The sequence below is a fragment of the Juglans regia genome, chromosome 7, assembly GCF_001411555.2.
Source record: "Juglans regia cultivar Chandler chromosome 7, Walnut 2.0, whole genome shotgun sequence".
Lineage (NCBI taxonomy): Eukaryota > Viridiplantae > Streptophyta > Magnoliopsida > Fagales > Juglandaceae > Juglans > Juglans regia.
This window is the reverse complement of record NC_049907.1, coordinates 32,027,322-32,040,769: the sequence shown is the minus strand read 5'-3', so window position 1 is coordinate 32,040,769 and position 13,448 is coordinate 32,027,322. Positions and strand designations below refer to the sequence as shown.

At 35.3% G+C, this 13,448-nt stretch overlaps 1 protein-coding gene, 1 long non-coding RNA gene and 1 pseudogene across 2 annotated transcripts; 1 reads left to right on the top strand and 2 right to left on the bottom strand.

Moving 5' to 3' along the window:
• Positions 1 to 475: 475 nt before the first annotated feature.
• LOC108987566 lies at positions 476 to 2,060 on the bottom strand. The gene is made up of 4 exons (XR_001995552.1): positions 1,766 to 2,060; positions 1,522 to 1,616; positions 1,324 to 1,437; positions 476 to 747 (listed from the first exon to the last, which is right to left on the bottom strand). It is a non-coding gene; the product is annotated as an uncharacterized LOC108987566 (long non-coding RNA).
• A 20-nt stretch (positions 2,061 to 2,080) lies between these two features.
• LOC108987573 lies at positions 2,081 to 7,431 on the bottom strand (annotated as a pseudogene).
• Positions 7,432 to 11,200: 3,769 nt separating this feature from the next.
• On the top strand, positions 11,201 to 11,782 carry LOC108987571. Its single transcript, XM_018960504.1, has one exon. The coding sequence runs from the start codon at positions 11,201 to 11,203 to the stop codon at positions 11,780 to 11,782; it is 582 nt and encodes a 193-aa protein (XP_018816049.1).
• The last annotated feature ends 1,666 nt before the right edge of the window (positions 11,783 to 13,448 follow it).

The following is a 13,448-nucleotide window of genomic DNA, read 5'->3' as shown; positions in this document are numbered from 1 at the left end:
AATTTAAAACTTAAGATGGGTAAGCAAACTGATTATCTAGTAGGCCTTCAATATAATGTTCTTAATTGAAATACTATATATATAAATCACAAAGGTCCTTCATAATTATATATTAAGCTCTTTTGCATTGCCCTTAGATATATATATGTAATTAGAAAAAAAAAAAAAGCCAAAATGGAGCTATTGCTGCGAGATAGTCTAGCAGAAAAAAAGTATTTCCCATTAAATATTATTGTCGATACTTAGTAACTTCACCGAGATATAATCGCCGGAAATGAATCAATTCATCTATAACATTTTAGCTTTAACTCGCCAGAATGAATTGAAATATTTTTTCTGTATACAATTCAGCTTGCTTTCAACATCAGTTTAATCCATTAAACCACCTGATCAATTATATTTCCTAATAAGCATACAATATCATGAATTAATCATCATTGAAGTGTATATATATATATATATATAGATGGTTTAAACATCCCCAACATCATACATTAATGAAAATTGCTCAAATTGAAATTGATGATAGTTTAGTCTAAAGTACTACTTAACACCCCACAATATATCAATATTGTTTTATAGGTGTCCTCTCTTCAATATAGAGTAACTAGAGTTTCCTAAGCAAGCCTTGATCATCCCTTGGAAGCTGCTGGCCTTCGTCATGATCTCAAAATTGTCTTAATCTCAAAACTTCATTCTTCAACTCTTCTTCTCAAAACGTAATGCATTCTTCATTGATGTTAACTGCTGCAAACATATACATTCTTCTTTAGTTCTCAAAGTCAACCACAATGTACATTCATCATTTCCACAATGTACATTCACTTTATTAATGTTATAATGGTTGCATTAAATAAAGACAGCTGGCAAGCTAATTACATTAAGTGAAACAACATTAAATATATGATTACATTAAATATATATGATTCCTAAGCAAATAAAATTAACACGAGCATGTTTTTCTTTAATGTAAAATGCATAAAGAAAAATATTAAGTGAAACAAATTTTGAACTAATGTTGTGAGATCTCGAATTTTCAATTAACTTGTCTACTAGGTTTTTTTCCATATCTTTTATCTACAATGTGCAAGCATAGGTGCATGTATACATTAATTTTTTAATATATCCACCTATAATGCAGTTAATTGGGTAACTCATCTAATCACCAAAATAAAGAATAACACATTCCATCTCAGCCTCTAGGTGCAGCATATAGATAAAAATAACCAGGTTAAAGCAATTCATGTCTAGCAATTGTATCAAAGTCATCACAAATATAGAACATAAACAAATTAGCAACATGGATTGGTGAAGTTTACATACCCTCAGCTTAGAGAAATTATATTGCACAGTCCTTATGAGAATAATGACCATTAGCGAACCAAGAGATTTCTGATGGAGGAGGCGTTATTTGTACCATGGAACACCAGGCAATATCTGTCCACATCATCTATGTTAATACAACACCTTTGTAAAGCATAAATGACAAATAAATATAATCTATTTATGCATTTTTCTTACCTTAACACCATACTAAGCACCTTGAGGTAGAAGAAAGAACACAATGAGAAGAGTTTGTTAAGGCCTTCCAGATCAAAATCCTTGATCCACATAAACTTAACATGACAAAAGTGAAAGCAACAGGTGAGGGCCATCTTGTGAGCAACTCCAAATCAATGAAAACTCTTCAAAACATATGTATTACTCCACAAAAAACATGTTTCCCAATATATATATATAGATATATATATATTTATTGTACTACCTCCCTAGTTCTTGTTTACAAAGAGGACAAGAAGATATAATTTGGAGCCATTGATCTATGCACTTGAGGTGGAAGACATGGGAACATGGCAACCTCCTTAATTCTTCCCTGTCCAAGTAATTGGTTATGCAAATGCAGCATTCCGGTCATTCCCACCACAAACACAAAGAAAATAAGACAATCTCATTAGCACTTCAACTTTCAACATGCCAATATATTCTTTTGACTTAGAATCTACTAAATTTGTTATGTCCTATGAAAGATATTAGCTTATCTATAAGTGTAAGTTGAAAGAAATGAGAACTTACTGGATCATCATTTGCAAGGTCAGATGTTGGGAAACTGAGAAATTTCCTCGTCGGATGCTCCTCATTCAATTGACCCCGCATTCATGTTGTATCCGACGAGGTTGCTAATCATTGGCACGCAATAGCATAGTAGCAAAAATAGCAGGAATGCAAATGAATAGCAAATTGCATTCCAAGCTAGCAAGGAGATGCATAGCACGTGCAGTTTTGGGGCTCGATTGAAGGACCCAAATCGAGAGTCAAATACCCAAACATTACCCATTACAAACCATAATGCAAAGAACAATTCGAGTGAAGTTCGGCATTTGTTCATTAGATGTGAGATCCTGTATCCATTGTAGCAATCAATTAGAAGGCTTCGAAAAGCTCTTGAGTTGTCAAAAACTCTCTGTAACACTTCCATTAAAATTATGGAAACTTGTTTGTATGAAAAAAATTAAAAGCAGGCAATTCATGAGTTTGTATCTTGTTTTTCATCATTTAAATATTGCTGCCAATACGATTAAAACTTTAAGGTGGCCTAGTACAAAATATAGTAACCACCAATCATTATCGAATTGATTTGAAGTTATTTGTACTTGAGGCTTTTATCATATCACTAAGGGTTCATCACTACTAAGTTGTTTGCATAATTCCTCAATAATTCCACCCAAAGAACAAAATCAAAGACTTATCCTCAATAACTAATTGCATGATGTTTTATAACTAACTCACAATCTTTGTAATGATCCCAACAGACGAGTTGTCACTATTAGTACAACGCATGAAAACCAATGATTTTGTTTAAGAGAAAAATATAAATGAATCATATAAGGTTAAGGGGCGAATTGTATGTAAAGCTAGCATACCTAGATTCTTCGCTGCCCCTCTGCTGTTCCACATCAGAAAGGCCAAAACCATCTCCATGATTGAGATGATGCCGATAGCAGCCGTAGAGTAGCAACAGACTAAGAACACATCCAATATTATAACCAACAATCTATATTCTCATTGGCCAAATAGGCTTCTCCTTGGAAATGGCTATAGTAAATGTTGTGATGCATATTTGAATCACCAAAACTATAAATTCCATCAGCATGCAAGTGCTTGAATTGAAAGGTTCAAGCTAAGATCAGATCTTGATCCATTCTGATAGTGGAATACTCTTCTTAAGAAAGAGAACCACCTTACGCTGGAGATCCTCATCGCCATCCTTACTAAGAATGAAGAAGGTAGAGCACGAGTAGGCCTATGTCGGGTATTCATTTTGAATGATTTTTGTTGAACTAAAAACCAAATTCCAAACATTTCCAAACAATAAACTATCGTTAACCCTTTGCCCATTATATCATTGCAAACAATTGAAATATATAGAATACCAGCATAAGGAAACTTCAAAATCACAAAGATGATATTGTTGAATCATGAAAAAAAGTGAATTTTGGCTAATTCGTAGTGTCACGCAATTCATGAGATTTCACAATAAAAAGGTTTAATCAGAAGCTTTTGGCAAAGATTCTAGCTTATTTGATCATTCATGATAATCTTGATTAATGTGAAAAAATGTTTATTCTCTGTACTTTTTCGTCAAAAATTAAAAGGAACCAAAAGAATTAACCCAACTAATGAAATTCATGTACTTTTTTTTGTCCATGAATTTGGTAATTATTAACATATATAAAAGTTGTGGGACTTTTAGCTATCTATTATTTATGATCATGGTTGTAACTACTGATCAACTCATCTTTTTACTGGTGCAATTAGATCTAAGCTGCTCATGATGTATTGGAGAGGAATGGATCATTAACATTTAAATGACTAATTATTAAATATGTATGCATATGTAGCAAAGTTGGTAACTCCAATCATATTAATATATATATATATATGATTTTGTTTCCAGCACTACAGATATATATCCATTCTTCCATTGTAATGCTACTTATCAATCTTCTTCTTCTTCTTCTTCCTCTTATCTTTTTAATTAACTTCAATGCCTTTTTAATTTCCCCCTATTATTCTTCCATATGCAGTTGAATTAGAAACAATGTTTTTGGCAAGATGTTTTGTTCTCAACCACATTATAATCTAACTACTTCAATAGCATTTTCTATGTATATATACAGAAATTAAACTAACAATTCACGCAGAACATCCTCAGCTACCTGGTGAAAGACAAGAAATGCATGCGTTTTCTCAATCAATCTTCTCATGCATGCATGTGAACCCACAATTCTAGATCACTGATATAATCAATATATATAATGTTTCAACATCAACATCAAATACATTAATTTTTGTAGCTAACTCCAGTCATTTTTTAGATATATATGACTGAATAATCAATAATTAACAAATAGAAAGAAAAATAGGTCATTAATTCATGATAAGCCTCAAACCCACCCAAAAAATTTAGTTTTACCTAATTACTATGTAGGTTATATAGCATATATATATATATATATGTTTTTTCAATTAACATTCATCCTTTAATGCTTATGAGAATTAAGGTACATACGTACGTAGGTCTGGTTTCAAAATTAAAATAACTAATTAATTAAGAAGACTGGTCTGGTATATATCATTTCCATGAAATTATAAATTAGCATAAAGCTGGAGTTCACTGTAAAAACGAGTACGTATTGGAATATTATTGCAAAAACTAAAATGGTCAGTTTGAGAAAAATTAATATTGGAGGAAATAACAAACCTTCATATTAAGAAGAAGAAGAGAGGAAGTAAATGCATGGAGAGAGAATTTGGAGAAACTGAAGGCCCTTGGAGGCAAAGGGCAAAGGTGCAAATTAAGGCAAAAAAGACAATGATTACTAGAGTGAGATGAGAACCACTTGATTAAGCTAAACAATAGTTGAGGCTATTGACATGTGATTCTAGATCGACCACCATTAATTATATGTGACATGATCAATTATATATATATATATATAGATATATAGCTAGAGTACTAGTCCTTCCAGGTTAATATATAGAAGATATTTTCATGGTGGGAACAAGCGTGCACTGCATTTTATATTATTAGTTGACCTATAAAATCACTTACAATATACACGTATATATAAGTAAATAAATATAATAAAATCACTCAGTATGCTACAAGCAAACTGAACAGCCAGCTTGTTATTTTCCACCCTAGTTATCATAGTACTATCACAAAATGTTGCATTATTATATATAATTGTTAATATAAATATTAATTTTACTGCATGCATGTCGATTGATCTTTGAAATTATCTAGTAATTCATTTTTGTGTGTGTGTTTGAATTGTAACATGGAGGATTGATATGAGCATGAACTTTGAGTTGCAAGCTAGCCTTAATCGTGCTAATTAGTAGGATATAATATATATATATATCCATATGAACAGAGTCTCACCTGTATTTTTATATATATATGTATATATATATAGCTAGAGTACTAGTCCTTCCAGGTAAATATATAGAAGATATTTTCATGGTGGGGGCAAGCATGCACTGCATTAAAAATGGTTGATCATGATCATCTAGCTAGAAAGCGTTAGATGGAAGATAATCTCCAACTACAATATTAATAAACTTGCAGTAAACTTTTGTCAATATGATGAACTCTCTGATCTAAGTCTGGTAGTGGTTGAGCATGCAGATGACAAATATCACAGCAATTTCAATGTCAAACAAAGGCTTATGTGCTGAAAATAAAAGCCACACAATGATAGAGATTTTAATGACTTCTTTTTTCTCTCTCTTATTTGGGGCTCAAGTACAGAGATAAGAACTTCATATACATGGACTCCATATGAAATGCAGTCATTCGGACTATGGACTGGTAAGTACTTCAAGATAAAATGCAGTAGTCATTCGGTTCTATGAAATCAATATTATACCCGGCCAGGAAACCGATCAGTGGCAGCATTAGAGAGAGAGAGATCGGTAGAGCCTAAAATAGTGAAATAGAAACTCACCGGCATCGGCTAGGTGGCAAGACAGCAACCAGAAACAACCATGCGAAGCCTCGAGTCAGAAAGAAAGAGAGAGAGAGATAGATCGATGGAGCCAAAAATAATGAAAGAGAAACTCATCGGCATCAGCTAGGCAGCAGCGAGGCGGCGACAGCAACCGGAAACAACCGTGCAAAGCCTCAAGTCAGAGAGAGAGAGAGACAGAGGGGCAAACCTCGTGGGGGGAACATAATAGGGAAATTAGGCGCGGGGGGTAAATTTAAGTTTACGTTACTGTGTAGGACTTATTACGCCGTAATAAGTAAGATGGATAGGATTTTAGGTTTTTGCGACAATATTATTAGCGGCGACATAAAATCATCGAAAATAATAATTTGTAGAAACGACTTTTTTTTAATGATAACGACTGAGTTGCTATACATAAGCGTATTGGGGACAACCTTATTAGCGGCGACAATAAATCGCCAAAAATAATGATCTATTCCGGCGATTTTCCTAATGGACACAAAAGATTTACCGTAACAGTAAAATAAGTTATTAGCGGCGATATTTACGTCGCTGAAATAAACATAGCCGGAAATGACACTTTTTCTTGTAGTGAGTAAAATAAGATAGCTATAGCTCATGAAACTGTCTACAATTTAAAGAAACTATGGAAGCTTGTTTTATAGGTAAATATGTGCATGAACTAAATATGGATGCAATACATAAACTAACTAAAAATTATTCGTGCAATTGATAGCGTAAATATAAAAAGACAGCTAGAAAGGCTGAGTTAATGGTAATATTACCTTTTTCCCAAAACAGCTCATTCCAAGGTAGGACTTATAGAATTTTTTGTCTGCTCTTTGCAGGACTCTTCTCAACAAGAATCTCGTTGCCTAATAAATTATATGATTAAGAAAATGTAAGAGATGACGAATATCCATGTAATTAAACGTCTAGTTACTGGTCGGTATATGTTTCTTATTGGTTTCAAGGTAATAAAAAAAAATCCAAGCAACGAGATTTCTTATTTTTTTACTTATCAAAAAAAAAAAATCAAAGCCCTTCAGCACTTTACACAGCTAAATATGCAAAAGAAAGCACAAGGCATCGTATTTATAGTATAATAAACACCAAAAAACATATAAAATTCGATTACAACAAACATTAGTACCCAACAAATATTAACAAAAAAGATGCGCAGAGTATATTTTCAGCACATGCATTAATCCAAAACGTATGCTGTTAGCCAGTAGAGAGAGGGAAAAAACCTTCGCTGAGCTCACTTGCAGCCATGGTGCGGCAGTTAAATCTACACAAGGAGAGTTGGGGCATGAGTCGGGGCATTCGTAAGGAGATTGTGAATGCGGAAATGGAGCCGTGTTTTTAGTATTGGAGGAGCTGTGTTCTTGTAGGTGGAGAAACGCTGACACCGAAAGGAAAGAAAGATAGAGTTGAAATGAAATAAAGCTGAAATCGTAGTAATGAGACTAATAAATGGAGGACAGAAAGCTGAATTGATACGAAAGAAAGACTTGGTGCAGTTGGCGTGTTCTGACGGCTAGTCAGTAAGGCACTATGGCTGATTCCGGTCATTCGTTATGAAAAATAAAAATAAAAAATAATTGATAGTATTTAAGATCTAGTTACATAAATAATTCGGTTTTATTTTATTTAATTATTATAATTTTTTATAATTTATATATAAAATATAATAAATTATTTTATTTATTTAAGACTTAAAATAAAATTTATATTTTAATAATATTTATTAAATTTTTAATTTGTATCTATTAAAATGACAAATTTAGTTAACCACTTTTAAACAATACCAAATAACAAATTCTCTAAATCTATATGGTGCTCTCAGCCCCACTTGAAATTAGACGGTGACTGAGATGCCGAGACATATAATATAAGGCGACGGTCCCCTCTTACATGACAGATAATATGCTATGCACTTAAGTACACTAGCGGTATGCTATAACGTAGCAGCGGAAAAATCATAAGGGTCGAATAAACTAAGCAACGTCATAAGCAATTGCAAAGCATATGACACCGTACTAATATCATATCCCGAACATTACCCAAAACGTAAACATATATTATAAAGATATAATGTCCCAAATCATAGAGTATAGTTTAAAACTATCAAAACATAGAACCTCCTCAAAATATAGTTCCACAAGAGTTGAGGTCTAAAACTAGAAGTATTGTTTCTATTTTCTTTTCTTTTTTTCCTTCCACAAAATAGCTTAAGTTATTGTTCTCTTCAAGAGGGTTTGGGCTTCACACATTTTTCCAAAGTCTTATCTTTGTCTCAGTTGTTATGCCGTTTGAATTCTGCAATGAACTCAAGTATACCAGTAATGCCCCGGTCGATGGCCTCGAGTCGCTCTAGGATGGAGGGCTCAGGCTGACTTACAACCATCTTAGGCACAACCCTCTCCAAATGAGGAGGTGCCATTCTCTTCCTCTTGGTCATGGTCATCATTTACTACACATGTCACAATTTCTACCATTCCGATTGAGAAATGGTAGTGGAAACTACCACAATGAGATTTCAAGAAATCTCAGCAAGTAATCACACAACATACCACAATTAACACAAACATACAATAGGTATATCATGAAATGCGTGCATGGACATGTACTTGACTTATGACTTTGACCAGAACTTGACTTGTGCACTTGACCATTTTCAAAAGAATTGTAACAGAGTCTTTAGCTTTTCAAAAAAACTTCTAACTTTTCTTAATCATATGATCTTAATCAGAACTTGCCTTATCAGAACATATCACAAGATTTGCATCGAATGATCCTTAGCACATAAACTCATATTCATGTTCAGAGGGTGGACACAACACAGTTCCCCTTAGCACTATGTGTTCCTGCTAGTTACAGCACCATCAATGGTCCGTACACCGCAATGAATACATCATAAACAAATATTCATATTAACTCGACCTTACTTCATTGGGTTACATGCCTTATGCACCCACTAGCGTTAGGCACTTCTTCGCTCCGGCATCCTTTGAAAATAATCCATTCGAGACTCGTCGACGATACTTTGTTGACCCATAGGTTACCACTCTGTTCTTAAGCACTCCATAGTGGATAGAGAAATTCCACTAGGACATTCCCCCCACCCTAGTACTTGAGGTCATGATAAAACTTTTAAACTCTTTTATTTGAAAATACTTTCTTTAAAAAAATTTTTTCTTTGAAAACACTTTTTTCTAAATGCATGTGACATGAGACTTATAACATGCGTACTTACACTTGATATATGACATATGAAATGTCATGCACGGTGATGAATCACACCTTGGATTTGGAGCATGGTACTGTCAAAAGGGAAGCAAATTCATGGACCATGGTTGTATCAAACTTTGTGCAAGGTGAATGGTACAAGAAATGCTCCAAGAAATGTTGCAGACTTCTTGAAATGCTCCAAGAAATGTTGCGGACTTCTTGAAAACTCTTCTTGAGTTTTCAACTTTTGCTAGATTCTGTTCCAGCTTCACGTAAGGCTGCAGCTGTTGAAGATGTTGGCAGCCGGTTTGTGGATTTAGTCTCGGTGGTCCCTCAGCCTCTTCCTGAATTGGCTGTGTCACGCCATGCGCCAAAATCCAAGGATGGAAAACTCTTCTTTCAGTTCTCCAAGGAGAAGATATTTCGTTCGGTAGAACCTTTCAGGTTCTCGATAGTATTGAAGTTCCTTCGCAATCGGCCGTCTTTGGATGCTATCAGGAGCTTCATTCGAAATCGATGGAGTTTGGAAGGTACTCCCATCGTTTCAACCATGAGGCATCCTCGACATGTTTTTGTACGTACGGTTTCAAAGGAAGATTGCATGAAAGCACTGTCAATCGAGGTTTGCGATATTGACGGAATCCCATATCGTGTCTTCCACTGGACACCAGATTTTAAGGAGGAGGAAGAACCATCAATTGTTCCGGTCTGGATTGTATTACCAGGTTTGCCTCCTAATTTTTATCATGAATCTTTGCTTAAAATATTGACAGCTCCGATAGGTAGATTTATTATGCGTGATAATCCTACGCGTTGTGCGACTCGCACTGATGGTGCGTGCATCTGTGTGGAGATGGATGCTGCCATTGAGCCTATTTCTCATTTTTGGATTGGGACGTCGGGGTTGGGATCTAGTCGTAAGCAAGATATTGTGTATGAAACATTGCCTGCATTCTATTCTAAATGTAAAATCCAGGGGCACAACGTGCGCACTTGTCAGGCTGGGAAAAAGAGACCTGAAAATAAATCTTGGGTTCGGCAACAAGAAACAATTGTTGAAGAACAAGAACCCATTGTTGAAGAGCCTAAAGAACCAGCTATTGAGGAACCTAGGGTGGAAGACCAAACAATGTTGATTCAGGAGCCCAAGGATTTAACGTTACCTTCAGTTAATGCAGAAATAGAAGTTGCAGAAAATATTAATTCGGAGGTTAAGATCGGGGCCTCTGCATCAACTTTGTTGATTGAAGAGTTGGTAGTGGATATAGAACATGGTGAGGCTGTTAATACAGAGAGTTCTGCAGAGGTGAGGCAAAATAAGGTAATAATGGCCAAGGATGCCGTGATGCGGGAGGCAGAGAAGGCTACGGACACGTTGGTTGAGGACATAGCAATTAATGCTATGGAGGTGGATACAAAGCAGAGGGATGAGGACCAACGGACACGAAGGGTCATTGTCGGATCTGGAGCCTGATATACATGCTGAAGTTTTTCTGCAGGACAAGGAGTATCATTTGGAAATAGAGGAAGAAGTTGGGAAGAGGAAATATAAAAAAAAAAAAAAAAAGAATCGAGAAAATTAGGAGTTCTAATCGGGTGATTACTCGAGCCACAAAATTTTCTTTATGATAGGTTCTATTTTAGTGTGGAATATCAGGGACTCGGAACGTCTATGGGACGTTTAAAAAGCTTAAAGCTTGCAAAGTAAGTTGAAATGTAAGATGGTAGTTTTGTTGGAGCCTTTCCAGAATTTTGATAAAGCTCAATCTTACATGCGGACTCTTTACTTTGATAATGTAATATCTAATGAAGTTGGTGGCAAAATATGGGTCTTGTGGATGAATGATTTAACTGTGCAGATTATTCGGATGGCATCGCAGTTCTTGTCTTTAAGTATAGCTGAGGGTTAGTTTCAATTTTTGGGTAACTTTATTTATGCAAAGTGTAATATGATGGATAGGAGGGTTTTATGGGAGGACTTGAGGTGGAATAGTATGAATGAGGATCCTTGTTTGTTTGCTGGCCATTTTAACATTATTCATATGGATTTGGAAAGGAGTGGTGTTAGATCTAGGCCAATAGTTGCTATGGATGATTTTAACCGATGGATTCATGAGGGTGGTTTAATTGATTTAAGTTCACATGGTAGTAAATTTTCTTGGTGTAATGGTCAGAGTGGATTAGCTAGAGCTTGGGCTAAACTGGATCCAGTTTTATTTGATGCTAATTTAATGTCTATTTTCCCTAATGCGTCTTGTTCGTATTTACCAAGGACGACTTCGGATCATTGTCCCATGCTGATAGAATTTCTTAAGGATCCTTATTCCTATGGTCCTCCTCCATTTAGATTTCAGCAAATGTGGGTTGAGCACCTAGAATTTATAGATTTTGTAAAGCAGGTGTGGTCTGTGCCGGTGGTTGGGACGGGGCTTGTTCAACTTGCTTGTAAGCTTAAAAAGGTTAAGGTGGCTCTTCATGAATGGAATAAGCGGGTGTTTGGTAGGACCAATGCTCATTTGCATCTTTGGAAGTGAAGGTTGAGGGTCTTGAAGGGTGTCTGCAAAGAGAATGGGATATAGTTGCCGAGATGGAGCTTGTGGTGGCCTTGGCTGAGTTGTCCCCTTGGAGACGTAGGGAAGATATCAGATTAGCTCAAATGGATAAATTAAAATGGAACATGGAAGGTGATCGTAACTCTAAATTTTTTCATGTGTGGTTAGTTAATAAAAGGCGAAAAAGAATTCAAGGAATGAGAACTCCGGATGGGATTGAGGTCAATTCACTAGAAGAAATTCATAATGGTGCTGTTGAGTATTTAGCGGAATTCCTTAAAAATACTAATCAGTCAAGAGCACTTCTGGATTTATCATATTTGATTTCGCTGGTTATTGATGTAGAGGATTGTACATGCCTTTGTTGTATCCCTTCCTTGGATGAAGTCAAGGAGGCTCTCTCTTCGATTCTTATAAACAGTTCTCCTGGGCCAGATGGTTTTGGAGCAGGTTTTTTTAAAAGTTGTTGGGAGGTGATTAAGATGGATGTCTTGGTAGCTATCTCTAAATTTTTTTTCTCTAAAAAACTTCCAAGGTTTTATTCGGCTTCTTTTATTGTGCTTATTCCGAAGACAGATGTGCCAACGAGATTCGATAAATTTAGGCCGATAAGTCTTTGTTCGGTATTCTATAAAATTTGTTCAAAAATTATAGTGAATCGTCTGGCAGGTTTTCTTCCCAAATTGATATCCCTTGAGCAATGAGCTTTTATACCTGGGAGGAGTATATTTGAGAATATTAGTATTACTCAGGAAATGGTTCATTCCCTGAACAAGGTTTCTCATAGAGGAAATATTATGATTAAAGTTGACATGGCTAAAGCATACAATCGAGTAGATTGGAATTTTTTGTTGGAGATCCTTCGTTGTTTTGGATTTCCTCCTTCTTTTTGTGACCTACTTCGTGCTTGCATTTTGAATACTTGGTACTCTGTACTGTTTAATGTAACGATAAGAGGTTTTTTTCAAGGTGGTCGTGGGTTACATCAGAGGGATCCATTATCGCCTTATCTATTTATTATTATTCAGGAAGTCCTTTCTCATCTTTTGAAGCAGAGTGTGGCAGCAAACAAGATTGGGCATTTCTCCCAACCTCGAGGTACTCCTCATATTTCTCATCTAATGTACGCAGATGACATTGTGATTTTTTTTAATGGGAGTAAGAAATCTGTTAGGGAAGTTTTATTGGTATTTGAAAAGTATGAAGCATGGTCTGGACAGATGATTAATAAAGAAAAAACAGCCATATTTTTCTCTTCAAAAATTTCTGTTGCTCATAAGAGAGCTCTAAAAAGATTGACAGGATTCTCAGAAGGCTTCTTTCCCTTTAAATACCTGGGGGTTCCGATTGTATTGGGGCGTCTAAAGCATGTGCATTTGGAGGAGATGGTTAACAAAGTCTGGGATAAAATTAGAGGCTGGAAAATGAAGCTACTCTCATTGGGTGGCAATTTTATACTTCTTCGGCATGTGCTTTCTTGTATGGCTTTACATCTATTTTCTATTTTGCAGGTTCCTCAATCTATTATTAAACTTTTAAATCGTATGATGAGTACATTTTTCTGGGGTGAGGTAAATGGTAAAGCAAAACAATAAGTGGGTGGCATGGGATAATATTTGTAAGCCAGAAAATGAAGGGGGCCTAGGTT